The sequence below is a fragment of the Athene cunicularia genome, assembly GCF_003259725.1.
Source record: "Athene cunicularia isolate RWA chromosome 28 unlocalized genomic scaffold, athCun1 chr28_part2, whole genome shotgun sequence".
Lineage (NCBI taxonomy): Eukaryota > Metazoa > Chordata > Aves > Strigiformes > Strigidae > Athene > Athene cunicularia.
This window is the reverse complement of record NW_020799140.1, coordinates 1,792,918-1,807,411: the sequence shown is the minus strand read 5'-3', so window position 1 is coordinate 1,807,411 and position 14,494 is coordinate 1,792,918. Positions and strand designations below refer to the sequence as shown.

Below are 14,494 nucleotides of genomic sequence, written 5' to 3'. Positions count from 1 at the left end.
TTTTTTTTTTTTTTTTTTTTTTTTTTTTTGGCGCTGTGAATTGTAGCCCGTAGCAGAGCGTGGCGTGAGCAGCAACGTGTCGTTCCGTAGATGAGTAAGCAGAAGGGGGGGGGATGTGCTTTCCTGGGCTGGAGGCAGGTCTGCCTGCTGTGAATCGTGGCCGTGGCTTTCCCCCCCCCGTCAGAGGCAGAAGCCTGCGGCTCGGCTCTGTGGGATTCGTTAGATAAAGGGCTCTTTCCTTTTCCTCCTGTCTGTCGTCATTCAGACAAACATGCTCCTCACGTTGCCCGCTTTAAATTGCGTCTGTCTGATGCAGGTAACAAAACAGCTTGCTAAAATCTCACTTTTTAAAAAGATCAAGGGTAATGAGGTTCATCTCCATTCAGTTAGAAATCCCCTGAAACAATTAAAGCTCAGCCTGTCAAGTCATAAGCATCAAAGGCTTTTGACGAATGTAAATGTTAAATAAAATCAACACTTTGTTTAGGTGACGAAATCCCCTAAAGACAAAGTCCTGAAAGCGGTGTAGGGACCACCGAAAACAGCGCTTTTGCAGCCGTTGTGATTTTGACGAGGACAGGTTAAATCTCTGGGGTGTCCCGGGGCTGTGTCCCCCGAGAGGGACCCCAAATCCCGGTGTGCTGGAGGCTGGCGGGCAGGCACGGAGCCAGAGCTTCCTTAAGAGGCGGCGGTGTGGGGTGAGGAGCCGCTTCCAATTGCGAGGCAGGCAGCACATGACATAAGATGCTCCAGATCTGCCTCCTGGGCGCTAGTTTAAAAATAAAGGATATTACACTTCATCTTCGGCGCCGGTCCGGAGCGGCTGCGGGAGGAGAGGCGGCACAAAGGCGATGCGCTGTAAGGCTGGACCCAGAGCCCTGCCGTGGCGGGTTTGGGGGGGGTCCGAGAGACGAGTGGGAACATTTGGGGCAAAGGGAGTGTAAAATTTAAATTGTTAAGCTCACGGTGCTGTGTCAAAGCTCTAATTGTCACGCTTGTTTTCGAATGCGGGAGTGGATGTCTCGTTTACAGCTGATCAGGTTTTCCCAATGGACCGGGAGTGATGCGGGGTGCGCTGCGTCTGCTGTGAGAATTCACCCCGTTCCATGCAAAACCAGCAGTCTCGAGTCGTGCCTGCTTTGGGGCTTGCCTTGCTCGGAGAGCTACATCAATGGAAGCTGATTTTTACCATAGCGTTTGATTGCATTTTAATTTTTAAAACCTGTTTTTTACAGGGACAATGCTGTGTGAGTCAGATGCACGTATGGCACTTGCAGAACCAGTCCCCACGGCTTATTTTACTTCAGATCCTCAAGGGAACTGTGAGGTGTCACTGGATGATGTACTGCTCAGCTCTTCAACTGGGTTTGTCTCATTTAAGCTTTGATTTTTCTCTGTCGTATACATAGGGTATAGTTTCTATTCTACCATGTTTACTTAGATTAATTACGATTTTTTTTTTTTTTGAAGAACTTTCAAACATTTGTTACTAATTCCAAAACCCGAAAGGTCAGTCTAGTCTTGCTCTCTGAGAAGAAGAGGAACAGCATTAAATTTGCTGCACACAGCTACTACATAGAGTATGGAGCTCGAAGTAGTGTGAATTTAATTTAAAGCACAAGAATGGCAGAATATTCTGTGTAGCTGGAAAGATCACCTCTTACAAAGGAACTTTGCATAATTGTTAATTCTATGTAATTAGGAGGGCACTGATCAAATACTTAGAATGCCTGGCAAGTACTACATTATCTGTGAAGCGTTGCTGTACTGCAAACAGAGAGGCTGCCTCTGTAGGTGATCGCTTGTGTGCAGTGCCTTTGCTGATTTTTATCAAACTCCTGTTAGTCTCTCTGTAAATCTGAGCAGCCTCTTACTAAAGAACAGATCACTAGTTAAGGGCCTGTATCTCACTGCCACGTAATGGGATATAGCTGACAAAAAAACTCACCACAATTTTTTTTTCAGGCTGCATTTAAACTGCATGTAGTAAGGGGGAGAAAAAGATGATTCACTGTAAGGGAAAAAGCTGGGTTTTTTTTTTTTTGCTTATATCACTGGGTCATTTGCATGCTTTGATGCTAAAAGCTAGGGGGGAAATGATGCAGAACTATTGCAACTGAGGATTAATTTGGGCTGAAAAATGTTCTCGATGAGGAGGAAACACAGAGTTGGGAACATCTCGTAATCCTTTGGGGAAATAAAGACAAAAAAAACGTTATTTACTTCCCTCCGGCTTCTGGCTTGCAGACTGGTTAGGAGGGGCAGTTCTGCTTTTGGACAGTACGTGGGAGTAGCCGTGTCAAATCATCTCTGTGCCTTCAACCTTATCATATGCCTGAAGCAATAATCATTGACTATTGCCTAGAAATTCAGAAAAAAATGTAAACCAGAGAGATTTACCCCTTACTCTGAAATTCATATAGTGCCTCATGCTGACTTTTGGGTCTAATAGAAAGGGAAGAAAATGTGGGGCTGGATGGGAATCTGCTTAGATTTGGCTGAGGAGTTTGCCCAGGACCTGAGGAGCTCTTGCCTGTGTGGTCTGAGGGGGACAGGCAGAGATGTTGTGGCTTCTTTTTGCCCCAAAGCTGCAGAAGGTTGGGGTCTTTGTGATGTCAGAGCCTGCAGGCCTCCTGGGAGACCCAGGAGTGAGTGTTGGAGAGAAACCTCGTGCCAAACATTGTCACAGGGAAGAATAAAGAGCACTGGTGTGAGGAAACACACACCTTCATGATGGCCTGCAGCAAAGGGCCCTGGGAGGATGGTTCCACAAGGCAAGATGGAAATTTTGGCTTTCTAGAATATAATCTTGAGTCGTCTAAAACTTGGACCTTAGTGCTATGCTGCTGGTCCCAGCGGGGTGTTGCCCAGGGTAGGGAACAAACATCACCTGCCTGGAGGTTGGGGGGTGGGATGTCCTTCTAGGGAGCAGAGCACAGGAACTCCAACACTTGATCTCACAGGTTCTGGCTTCCAACTTGTGGTTTGACGTGGGACATGGGCTTGTTTATTCTTTTCTTCATCACTTAATGAGAAAGTTTGTCCTGGAAAGGGATGAAGGAAGAACACTGTCGTACAGCGGTGGGCAGGTGGCGTCTCACCACATCTTGCGAGGCTGAAAGGGGCAACTTCCACCTGGTGCTGCGGGCCAAGTTCCTGGGGAGGAGCATGGCTGAAGTACACGGGGGATGTGCCTGTTTTCATCCCAACCAGCTGGGGGGAGCCTGATGCACTAGCTTTATTAGGAATACCTATGAACAAGATTTCCTGTTAAATCAATTTCCTGCTTCTCAGCTGGCCTGGCCTTTTCAGGAAATCTCCGTGGATTTCCCCACAGGGTGACTAGCCAGGGGGCTTGCTGCATGGCCTAGGAGAGAGGCCACTGGCCCCCCCCTCCCGTTAGACTCCAACAATGCAGACAGGAGATAAGCACCAGATCCCCGTGACCCTTCCTGCCCTTCTCCTCCCTGCTGTAGACTCTTTGTTTCAGGCACCTAGAGCAGACCTCTGGTATTAAATTATCGCTGTTTTCTGGATGACGTGTTTATGGATTCTTCTGCAGCTCATCTGAAATTACAGCTGTAATTAGGACAACATCCACCTGTTTAAAAGCAGTGCAGGCAAAGCTTGCGCATTCTCTGGGAGGGACATCTTTTGTTGCCATAGCCATGCAGGCTAGTAAAATTAGTATAGACACCTGCAGAACATCCAGAACCACTTTGACATCCAAGGACTAATATAATTAAGCGAAGGGGCAAGGATGCTGACGGTGTTCTTCCGCCAGCAGGCTAAAGCCGACTCAAGACTAACTGCTTTTGCTTTGCAGAACTGTTGAGGTCCACGGCACTGAGACAGCTGCAGGTGCTAAGGCAGAGGGATGTCAGACAGACACGCTTGGTTTCCGAGGTAGGTAAAAAGACTTTCTAGTTACAGTGGTGTGCATAAAATTCTTACTGAAATGAGAGAGGAATTTAGCAAACCGTAACAATGGAAGAAGAAACTTAAATTGCAGGATGGTCTGTCCAGAAGCCTCTTGAAATTTGACTTTAAAGGGAGTAAAATAGTGTCACCACCTAATTACCTGCTTATCTACCAGGTAATAATGTACTACTTTTAGTCCTCCTTAAAAAAAAAAAAAAAAAAAGAAAAAAGAAAACAAGCACAGTGGCCCCGTGTATATGATTGTTATGGGAAGCTGCCACCTTACCGGTTGAAGTGCTTTAGGGCAGCAGAGCAGGTTAGAGGGGGATGTAAGTGGGAAATGTTTTAACAAAATTTTGACAGTGCCTTAAGGGCTTCATCTATTAGTCCTGGATTACAATACTGGGAGTTGTACAGCAAACTTGCCAAGAACAAAAGGTCAGAAAGGGGGGTGAGAGGGGTTATATCAGCATTTGCTTTGATATGTTTGATACTTGTATTTATATTTCTGTTTCTAAATATAATGTTGAACACTTTTTTTCTTTCAAACCAGCCTCTTCACCTCCTCCCTCCAGCGTGTGGACCACACGACGAGATGGAGAAGTCAGGCTGAGGATGGATGAGCAGGGCATAGGCAGTGAGGCACCAAAGACCGTTCATGAGCTCTTCCAGGAAGCTGCTAGTAAATATGGTGATTATTATGCCCTTGCATCCAAGAAGGGTGGCCAGTGGATAAAACTAACGTATAAGATGTACTATGATGAGTGCTGGAAAGCAGCAAAAAGCTTTCTGAAGGTAAGCTTTTGTTGAATTCTCCTCCTATTCAGTCAGTTTAACTGCTGAAATGGCTGTAGTCAACTGTATCTTAAACCTGCAAATTCTCTGGGTGTAGGTGAGGCTTAAAGTGGCAGGGAAATACCTGAGCACACAATAAGCAGCTTGGTAATTACCACAGTACTTTTGTTTGAATTTCTTGCCAGTTGCTTCTGCATTCAACTAAAAAACAAGCGTGTGAGGAAACGTTTAAAGAGAGGTGTTAGAGGTAAACAGCAAACCTGGACCACGCCCCTTGGAAAGCATGTAATTTTTAATCTTTCTAAGAAAAAAACTTGAACGAATCAGACTTGTGTCCAAACTGACTGAGCCTTTTGCCTGTACTGTTGGGAGTTAAGGCACAGAGAGAAACCAGCATTACATGTCCTTACTGTTCTCGTGATGAAGTTGGGCTTCTTGAAGTTAAGGCCACTCTTTTTTTACTCCTGTGATGGGATCTTCCAGTCTACATACTTCTACTCTGGGACAAAACCAGAGAATGGCTGAAGGAGATTTAAAGACTGAGACTTCAACAGCTGGAATTTCATAGCAAAGGGCCTCTGTCATTATTACAACTGGAGCTTGTTGCTCATGTCATTATTAATGTCTGACGTATCTAACCTGTACGCAATCTCTCAGAAGGTGTTTAACCTCTTACCTTCTCATTTCCAGCCCAAAGGGAACTGATAAATACCTGGATTGCAGTTTTAGAGCAGTGCCAGTGAGCTGGTCCTACCCAGAGCAGACCTAAGCAAATCCTTTTTTTCCTGCCTACTGATAAAGTGGGACAGTGTCTGATCCAAAACTTAACTGATTTCATATTGGGTCTTGGGAAGCTTTTCAGTGTGAATTACCTTATATAATAGCACGAACTTTTCCCTTGATGTTGTGCTCACAGCAGAGCTCTCTAAATTAACTCTTAAGCATTCTTCAAAGGAAAAGCAAGATTGCTGTAATCTCATGTCTTGTTTACAGCTGGGACTAGAGCGTTTCCATGGAGTGTGCATCTTGGGATTTAATGCTGCAGAGTGGTTTATTGCTGACATTGGAGCTATCCTTGCAGGGTAAGAGTGAGTGCTGTCTCTTGACATGCATTTTGCTTCAGCATTCAGGTAGTAATTTCAGTATTCATGCGAGAAGCAGTTTTTGATTTTAAAAAAATCAAGAAACCCCGCCCCCAACAATACCAACTGCTTATGTTTGAATTTAATGAAGAACCTAAATGCTCCTCATTATGAATTAATGAGACAAAAATTAAATTATTTAGCCAAGTGCTTATCTCGAAATAAGATGAACAGTAGGTTAATCCCAAAGCATGCTTACTGACACTGTGATGAAAGATATGATGGGAAATGCCAGAGAATCACAATGCTGGATTTTGATAACCGCCTTCCACCTGAGACATTTTGGTCCCTTACACCGTTCTGACACGTCCCATGCCCCAGAACAGAGCCTTTGCTCTTGGAAATAAGCCCTCCACTTCTTGCTGTTTTATGGGATATTCTTCCTAAAGGTTTTCCTCTGTTAAAGTTTGAAACGGTCTGAATTTTGCCAGCAACTCTGCTTGTCCTCTAATTCTGTGTTTTACTTTTCTGTTTTGTTTTTTTTTTTTTCCCCTTTTCTTTTGTAGTGGATTTGCTGTTGGTATCTACACTACCAACTCTCCTGAGGCCTGCTGTTACGTAGCAGAGAGCTGTAGTGCCAACGTTCTGGTTGTGGAAAACCATAAACAGCTACAGAAAATCTTAGAAGTAAGTGTATTTTTTTTTAATGACTGGAGGCTACAGCATCCTCCTGACAGATGTGGGGAGGGTAAATGTTGTGGAAGGGTAATACCTGGGGAAAATGCTGGATCTGAAAGCAGAGGTGAACTCTTGGAGCCTACTCAGTGTGCTCCCTGTTCAAGCCAGATGAGTAATCACTAGTGCTACATCTCACGAGAGGTTAAATGGTGGTTCTCCAGCTTAGCAAAGCCTTGAACTTCAAATTTGAGAAGCCAAAACAAACAACTGAGCATCCCCTAGGTTGGCTGGCAGCGTCTCAGTCCAAATGATTACTGTCTCTAGTGAGGTTTTCATAAACACAGATGAGAGTCTCAGCTTTACTTAGAATAGCAAGTATCACGAGCATGTTAAGTGGTGGGTTACTTAGGCTCAAAAGGGACAAGCAGGATTTGCTCCTTCTCACAAATCTCCCTTCTTAACACAGATTCAGCATAAACTACCTCATCTGAAAGCTATTGTCCAGTATGGGGAAGAGCTGAAAGAGAAGAGACCAAATCTGTACTCTGTAAGTACTGGGCAACTTAAGGGCTTGTGAATTCTGGCTGAGTTTAGCTGATGGCTTGCCAGCCACCATCACCTTCCAGGGGACTGTCATCACATGAGCTTGTGTTGGTTTTAGTGAGGGATTGCTTGCCTCGCTGAAGCGGTAGATGTCTGCTGCTTGTTCAAACCTTGATAATCCATGTTGTAAGGGAGGGTGTTAGCGTACCGACCTCTGCAAGGCAGCCTCAGGTCCTACCGTTCCTCCAGCTCAGCACTCCCAGTCAAAACCAGAGTTGCTGCCGACCTAGTGAGCTTCCTCAGGGCGGATCTGTCTCCTTTCCTGCTTCTTGCCATGCCTCTTGTGGCAGCCAAAAAACACTGTAGGGCTGACAGTGTATTCTGCATTTCCACGTTCTGCCAGAGGTTTGGATGCAAGAGACCGTTTCCTTCATGTGTAGCAAAGGGTTTAATTTTGCACGTGAATGACAGGCTACAAAGTGATCGAGCTCTTCTCTTCTAAATCCAGTGGAGCGAGTTCATGGCCCTTGGCAAAGATGTTCCAGATACTCAGCTCCGTGAAATTGTTGACTCGCAGAAGCCCAACCAGTGCTGTACACTGATCTATACCTCGGGGACAACTGGGCAGCCCAAGGGAGTAATGCTCAGTCATGACAACGTAAGTGTCTTCTTGTACAGCTGCTCATCGCAAGAACCCTGACCTTAGGTGGGTGCTGAGGGAGGGCAGAGATCTGCTGGAGAGCGTGCCTGATGTCAGGGTCGCAGGAGGCTGTCGGCTCGCTCTGGGCTGTGTGCGCTGCGTGGTGCCAGCTCGGGAGAGCCGTTGCTAAATACTGATGTGGGACCTTGTTACAGCTGACGTGGACGGCGGCGGCGGCGGGGCGTTTCATAATGCTGAAAGATGCTAAAGAAAAGCAGGAACTGGTGGTCAGCTACCTGCCCCTCAGCCATATTGCAGCCCAGATGTCAGATATTTGGTCGGCAATGACGTTTGGTGTTCAAGTTTTCTTTGCTCAGCCAGATGCATTAAAGGTAAAAACGTAATTAAAATTCCTACAGTCATCCACCTGCTTGTAGCTGGGGAGGGTGCTTTAAAACGAATGTGGCTGACTTACCTCCTGATTCTGAAAGCTGTTGCTAACCTGGTTTATTTGCAGAGTGACCAACTGCTGATGTGTGAGGGTCTGTTGGTTGGACAAGTACAGCCACTCTGACCTTTGCCTTCTGACTGTTGTGAGCTGGGATATGCTGGCCGAGCACTCCACAGCTTGGTGCTTCTCAGTGTCTCACCTGACACCAGTTCCCTGCCCCGACAGCTGGGTTGAGCAACAGCTTTGTATTTGCTCTGTCCACATTGCAAAATGCCACCACCATTAAATCCCTGTCCTGAGAAGAGAATGATTCTTCTCTTGGCGCTGTGTCAGTGCTGGCACTGAAAACATCAGCCCTTGCTGTCTGCTCTGTAGCCTCTGAATGCTCCTGGGGTTCTTTTCTCGTGGTGGCACAGCAGCTGACACGGAGCAATTTCTCAAAACTGATGGCAAAGTCCAGAGCTTCTGCTAGCGACCGGTGCTGACCTGAAGTCTGCAGTGCAGCACTTCTAAAAGCTGTATTAAATTCTGCTTTTGCTCAGGGCACTTTGGTAGACACCCTGCGGGAAGTGAGACCAACTGCTTTTTTGGGAGTTCCTCGCGTCTGGGAGAAAATGGAAGAAAAAATGAAATCCATAGGGGCAAAATCATCAACACTCAGAAGAAAAGTGGCGTCATGGGCCAAGGGGGTCGGGCTGCAGACAAACCTGAAGCGGATGAACGGGTAATGATGAGCTACACTTAAGGGGTGTTACAGATATTAGAACTTTACTGTCAGATCAGGAATTAGATCCTGTGTAACAGGCCAGACTTAGGGACAGTAAAAGCCAAATGTAGTGCTTGTACCAGAGGCTAAGCAGCAAGGGCTGGGGGGGGGAATAATTTTTTTTTACTGAATAAAGTAAAATAGGCTGAAGTTAAAGGAGGAAGGGGAGGAAGTTCTACTTGGTGACTGAGCTCTTGTAACCATTCTTCTCCTACAGGTATTCTGAAGTCCCGATGAATTTCCACTTAGCCAGGCACTTGGTGTACAAGAAAGTGCGAAAGGCCATTGGGCTGGACCGGTGCACCAAGTGCTACACGGGGGCTGCTCCCATTACCAGGGAGACGCTGGAATTTTTTTTAAGTCTGAACATTCCCGTGCTTGAGCTGTACGGCATGAGTGAGAGCTCTGGGCCTCACACAATCTCTCTACCTCATGCGTTCAAGCTGACCAGGTAAACACCTTGCTGAGCAGAGCACTGGCTGGGAGAAAGAGCTGCTTTGAGTTTTCTCCTGTGTCTGGCACGTTCCCCGAGTATTGCTGCCGGTAAAAAGTCACTAGGGAGCCAGTTCCTTTGGTCACATCCTGCAGATGAAGAGATCTGCCAAAGGGCAGCAGCCTTGTTACTTTAAATTTAACTTGGCCTACATCTGTAGGAACTGAGGAAGAAGCAAAGGATTCATGGGGAGAAGGAAAAATTAGTAACTCTAGCCCACAGTTTGCTTTAAGGTCAAATTAATAGATGCAGTAAGTCCTGACTGGCTTGTTCAGTCCCTGTGGGTTCAGTCTGTGCTGTGAACACCACCAGCAGTAGAAGTTTGCTGCCAGGGACATTAATCTTCTAATGCAAAGCTCAGGTGTTTAAGAACAATGGGTGGAAAACACCAGGTGTGTGAGCACTGATCTCTCTGCAATAACGACTTTTTCTGTAGTTCCCCTTACATAAGCAGATGCCTTTTTAAGTTTACGAGTTTCTTGCTGAAGCAGTTGTAACAAAAAGCCACCTGGCTTTGCTCAAACACTTTAGCTTGAGAGGGCACTGTTATAATCTCATACTGCTCAGCTATTGATTTTTTTAATTTTTTTTTTGGTAAATATTGTTTTAAATGCCACGGGTGTGTGTTCTCTTGAAGCTGCGGAAAGGCCCTCACAGGCTGCCAGACACTGATTCATAAGCCAGATGGAGATGGCAACGGGGAGATCTGCTTCTCAGGAAGGCACATCTTCATGGGCTACTTGAACATGGAAGAAAAAACCAAAGAGGCCATCGATGAAGATGGCTGGCTGCATTCAGGTGACCTTGGCAAGCATGATAAAGATGGATTCCTCTATATCACTGGCAGAATTAAAGGTAATGCACCCCCTGAGTTTGTCAGTACTATGGTACAGTGTGTTCAGACCCTGCTGGTTATGTGGTTGCACAAAAGAATATTTAAATACTTTTGAAGATTTTAATATGAATATGGCTGCAGCGTGTCCTGTTGCTGAGCATGTGACAAAGTGTGTGACAGAAGGAGAGGGCTGACCTCTGAAACCAGCATGTGTTTGCGGTGGAATTCCGATTCCAGCAGCAGTAGTTAGTGCTTTGTTGGCTTGGGTTTTGGGTGCCAGACGTGTCTGGGTCCAGCTGTGTGTCCTGCCAGCAACCCCCTCCCTGTTTCAGCAAGCTTTGCTACTTAACCTGTAAGGGAGAGCAGCAGCTTAACACAGTTGTGAAAACGGCTTGTAGCAACGCAGGCCTTGGGACGCCGCGTTGACCAACCCCAAACAAAATCCAATTTCATGCAAGACCAGTCCTCACAAAGAGATAAACGGTCACACAAAAGAGCTGCCTTAGGAAATCTGTGAAAGGCAGCCAAGAAAGGCTCTGCTCCGCGTCAACGCTGCCCAGCTTCAAAAACTCTGCTCTGCCTCGGCAGATTCACTTCACTTTCTGAACACCTGGCTACCAACTTCCACACCTTGGAGCCTCAGGTGACTGTGGCCGGGTACAAAGGCGCTCGTACGCTGCACCCCGTGTTCCCAAACTGCAAACAAAACCCCCTGGAAGTGTTAAAGCAGCTTTTGCAGTGCTCTGTGTGTGTGTGCAGGCCTCCATGTCCTCTCTCCTGGCCTGACCAGAGTCCGCCTGGTTTGCTGCCTCTGCTGGGTGCTGGGGCACAGACGCTCTCTTTGATCCGGTGGACACAAAGGAGCTATCAAGTTATTTCAGATGTGAAGGAAGGGGGGAAAGCTCTAAGCGTTAATCAAGGTTTGACTCTTTTCCAGAGCTCATCATCACTGCAGGAGGTGAGAACATTCCTCCCGTTCCCATCGAGGACGCTGTAAAAGATGCTCTTCCCCTCATCAGCAATGCCATGTTGGTTGGAGACAAAGAAAAATTCCTTGCTATGCTTCTAACGCTAAAGGTAATAGAAAAGAGGGTGGGAATCCACCTGTGTTGCTGAATGTGTTTGATTCCAGGGAGAAGGGTAATTGTTACACGGTTTTACATCGTCTTCTAGAGCCGGGAGGCATCGTGGAGTGTGACTTGTAGCTGAGTTGCAAACAGCAGTTGTGACTGTGCAGAGAAATGAGCATCACTGCTTGATCAGGCTGTGGGGTTCTGCTGGGCAGTTGTTTCTCTCTGTACCACACAGGGCAGAAAACAGAAGTAAAAGACCTAAAAGTGAGACTGAAAAAAAACCCCTGCTGCTTTTCTTACCCATTTTTTAGTATTTCCTGGAGCAGCCTGGAAAATAACGAGCTGTCAGTGATTCAAGGTGCTGGTTTTAAAGGCCACAGTGAGGCCTCTGTGGTGGCCAGGGCTGATGCTCAGGAGCCCTCCCTGGTGGTGGGTTTGGGCATGGTGTTAATTGCTCGTTAGCGAGGTTGAGGCTGATGACCTCGCCCTCCTGCAAGAGACTCGGAGCCAGGCCCGGGGGGTTGGTGCTGTGCTTCTCTCAGTTGGACACTGTATGTGTTGACTTCCCACAGGCTGTTACGCTGCTGTGGGATGTAGGGAAATAAACTGCAGCCCAGAAAAAAAAGGTCCAGAAAAAGGGGATTGACTTGGGATAGCGCGGGAGGAGTCGGGGAGGTGAGCTCCGGACCCAGCCTGCTCCCTGGTGCTGGCAGGGCTGTGGAGCAGGCAGAGAGCTGAAGGAGTTCCATTTGCATTTTGCCTCAGTGAGTTTGCATTTGAAGCGGTGGTTTGCATCAGGCGTATGCAAATTGCAGCGGTTGATTAATTGGTTGTTGGGTTGATTAATTGGCGCTGGGGCGGGGAGGGAGATGGGGCAGCTCCTGTGAGGGGAACCCTTGGGCTGTGCCTTGCAGTGCAAGTCGGACGGAGAAACGGGCGAGCCCTTGGATGACCTGGCTCCAGAAGCTGTTGAATACTGTCAGAAACTGGGCAGCAAAGCCACCAAAGTCTCGGAAATCATCAGCAGCAAAGACAAGGCCGTCTACGCAGCCATCCAGAAGGGAATTGCAGCAGTCAACGAGGGAGCGGTCTCGAATGCCCAGAAAGTCCAGAAGTGGGTCCTTCTGGAGAAGGACTTCTCCGTCTTGGGGGGAGAGCTTGGTGAGTGCTGGGTGGGGCCACTGGGCTCACCCCCTCCCCTCTTCCCTGGGTATTTTGCAGATAACGCCCTCCCAGGACCCCCCGCCCCCAGAGCTCCCTAGGGCCCTTGCTCAGCGCAGCTTTTCCAGGCCGTAGTTTTGGGGAGGGGTGGGGTGAATTCCTGGCAGAAAGCCTCACGGGACAGCTGCGCTGTGTCTCGTCACAGGGGAAGGAAGGGGAGACTTTATTAATCACAAAGAGCAATTTAGAAACCAACATCTGCTCATGTGCCCTGAAGCTTTGTTCAGGCTTGTTTCACTCCCCTACCGACTCCCGTCTCCAGATGGGACCGTCGCCCCTAAAACCTCGTGCTGGGTTTTGCCCGCAGGCCCCACCATGAAGCTGAAGCGACCAGCGGTGGCCCAGAAGTACAAAGCCCAAATCGCCCAGTTCTACGCGGAGGCGGAGGCGCCCTCGGCCCCTGCTGCTCGGCAGTAGCGCGGGGCCCTCGGGCTGAAGGAAACCCGATTCTCCTCCCGTGGCTCCTGTTGGAATAAAAGCAGCCCCGGTCCCGCAGCCCTCCCGACCCGCGTCCGGCCCTCGTGCCGCAGTGTGGTGAGCGTGTCCGTGCCCGGTGTGTTCCTGTCTGTGTTCGGTGCTGAGGTATCCCCAAATATCTCTGCTTTGGTTTTGTCTTTACATTTTTATAAGGGCAATACCAACATTTACCTTAAATCCACGTTATGTTTTAACCAAAGTTGGTTCGTTTTTTTTTGTTTTTTTTTTTTCCTGAGCTGAATGTAAAACAATCAGGAACTGCAGTTTTCCTGCTGAGGGAGAAAGGCAGATTTCTTTTTATAGCAGTGTACTTCCCTCCCCCTGATGCACGTTTAACTGCATGCTGCTGATATCTGAATTATTTTACATCTCTTTACCCACAAACTCTTATGTCGGGTGGTGAAGGCCGTGTGGCTGCACACACTGGCTCAGTGGGGATGTAGAACCTCACGTTTGCTGGGTTTGTCTGTGCAATATTTTTGAGTCTGATTTATCTTGAGGTATAATGAAGCCATAAACTGTTAAAATAACATACCCGGTCTGTGCTCTGGAGTGTTGCAGGCAAGGGCCTAGTGCCAAGGGCTGTAGTTTAGTCCTAGAAACGCTGGTCGGCACCTCCTGAAAGGGGCAGAACTGGAAGGGGGGGTGCAGGCTTTGTAGCTGCTCCTGCGGCGAGGAGATGGTGTTGGGAACCCCGAGCTCCTACGGAAGGTCCATGATCGACCCCTGGAGGCCCCTCACCCCAATTCACTCACCGAGGGACACCCGGGGTCGCCTTCTCCCAGCCTGGGGAGAAGCACCTGCTACTGGTAGCTCCTGAGTTTCTTCTCACTGGTTCTGCAAAGCTCGTTCCAGTCTGCCCAGTGCCTGGAGGGCCCGTTGCTCCCCACAGCAGATGAAGGATCACTTGTAAAATGGTTTACTCTGAACTCGAAATCACGACCTGAACGCAAGTGGAGCTGGAGGCAGCTGCGCTGTGGAACAATGGGGATGGGGGGTCACCCTCACAGCACTGTGGGGGCAGGAACGGGACCTGGACCAGGTACCTTAGGCGGGGCTTAAACTTAAAACTTGGCACCTGCTCTGGGCTCAGGGAAATTCCACTTGCACACGCCCGGTGGGGTAACGCGCTGTTGTAACCGCTGCTGATTGTGCGCAAACGTTTTGTGTTCTTGGCTGAGTTGGAAGCGGCCCCATGGTTCGGAGGAACGTCTAATAAATACCCGCTGCAGTTTGGTGTCGTCATGCTTCAGTAATTTCTGCAAACTAAGGCTCAGCTCTTTGCCTGACAGTGGGGATGGGGGGGGTACAAACTCCAGCCCCAGGGAGGGGAATTAAGCTCCTGGCCTCAACCTTTGGGCTTGGGACAAATCCCCACCTGTTCGGGGAGCAGTGGGGACAGTTCAGACCCCAGGGCCCCCAGATGGGAAGTGGCAAGAGGATTTAAGCAACAGACCTAAAACTGCGCCATATCTGCCCCCATCTCTGCTGCTCCTCCCCTGTATCCCCAACACAAAAC

General features: G+C 48.1%; 1 protein-coding gene across 1 annotated transcript; it reads left to right on the top strand.

The window, feature by feature from the left end:
• Window positions 1-762: 762 nt before the first annotated feature.
• ACSBG2 (acyl-CoA synthetase bubblegum family member 2) lies at window positions 763-14,206 on the top strand. The gene is made up of 15 exons (XM_026865198.1): window positions 763-858; window positions 1,236-1,365; window positions 3,827-3,906; window positions 4,475-4,716; window positions 5,710-5,798; window positions 6,365-6,485; window positions 6,943-7,023; window positions 7,528-7,677; window positions 7,875-8,051; window positions 8,653-8,834; window positions 9,094-9,327; window positions 10,007-10,224; window positions 11,142-11,281; window positions 12,192-12,438; window positions 12,806-14,206. The coding sequence occupies exons 1-15, from the start codon at window positions 852-854 to the stop codon at window positions 12,913-12,915; spliced, it is 2,208 nt and encodes a 735-aa protein (XP_026720999.1). The 5' UTR covers window positions 763-851; the 3' UTR covers window positions 12,916-14,206.
• Window positions 14,207-14,494: the final 288 nt, after the last annotated feature.

Excerpts from the sequence above, each read along its gene's own strand:
- ACSBG2 (XM_026865198.1), top strand. Across the intron at positions 3,907-4,474 it reads AGACACGCTTGGTTTCCGAG|CCTCTTCACCTCCTCCCTCC; the intron begins GTAGGTAAAAAG and ends CTTTCAAACCAG. Across the intron at positions 7,678-7,874 it reads TAATGCTCAGTCATGACAAC|CTGACGTGGACGGCGGCGGC; the intron begins GTAAGTGTCTTC and ends ACCTTGTTACAG.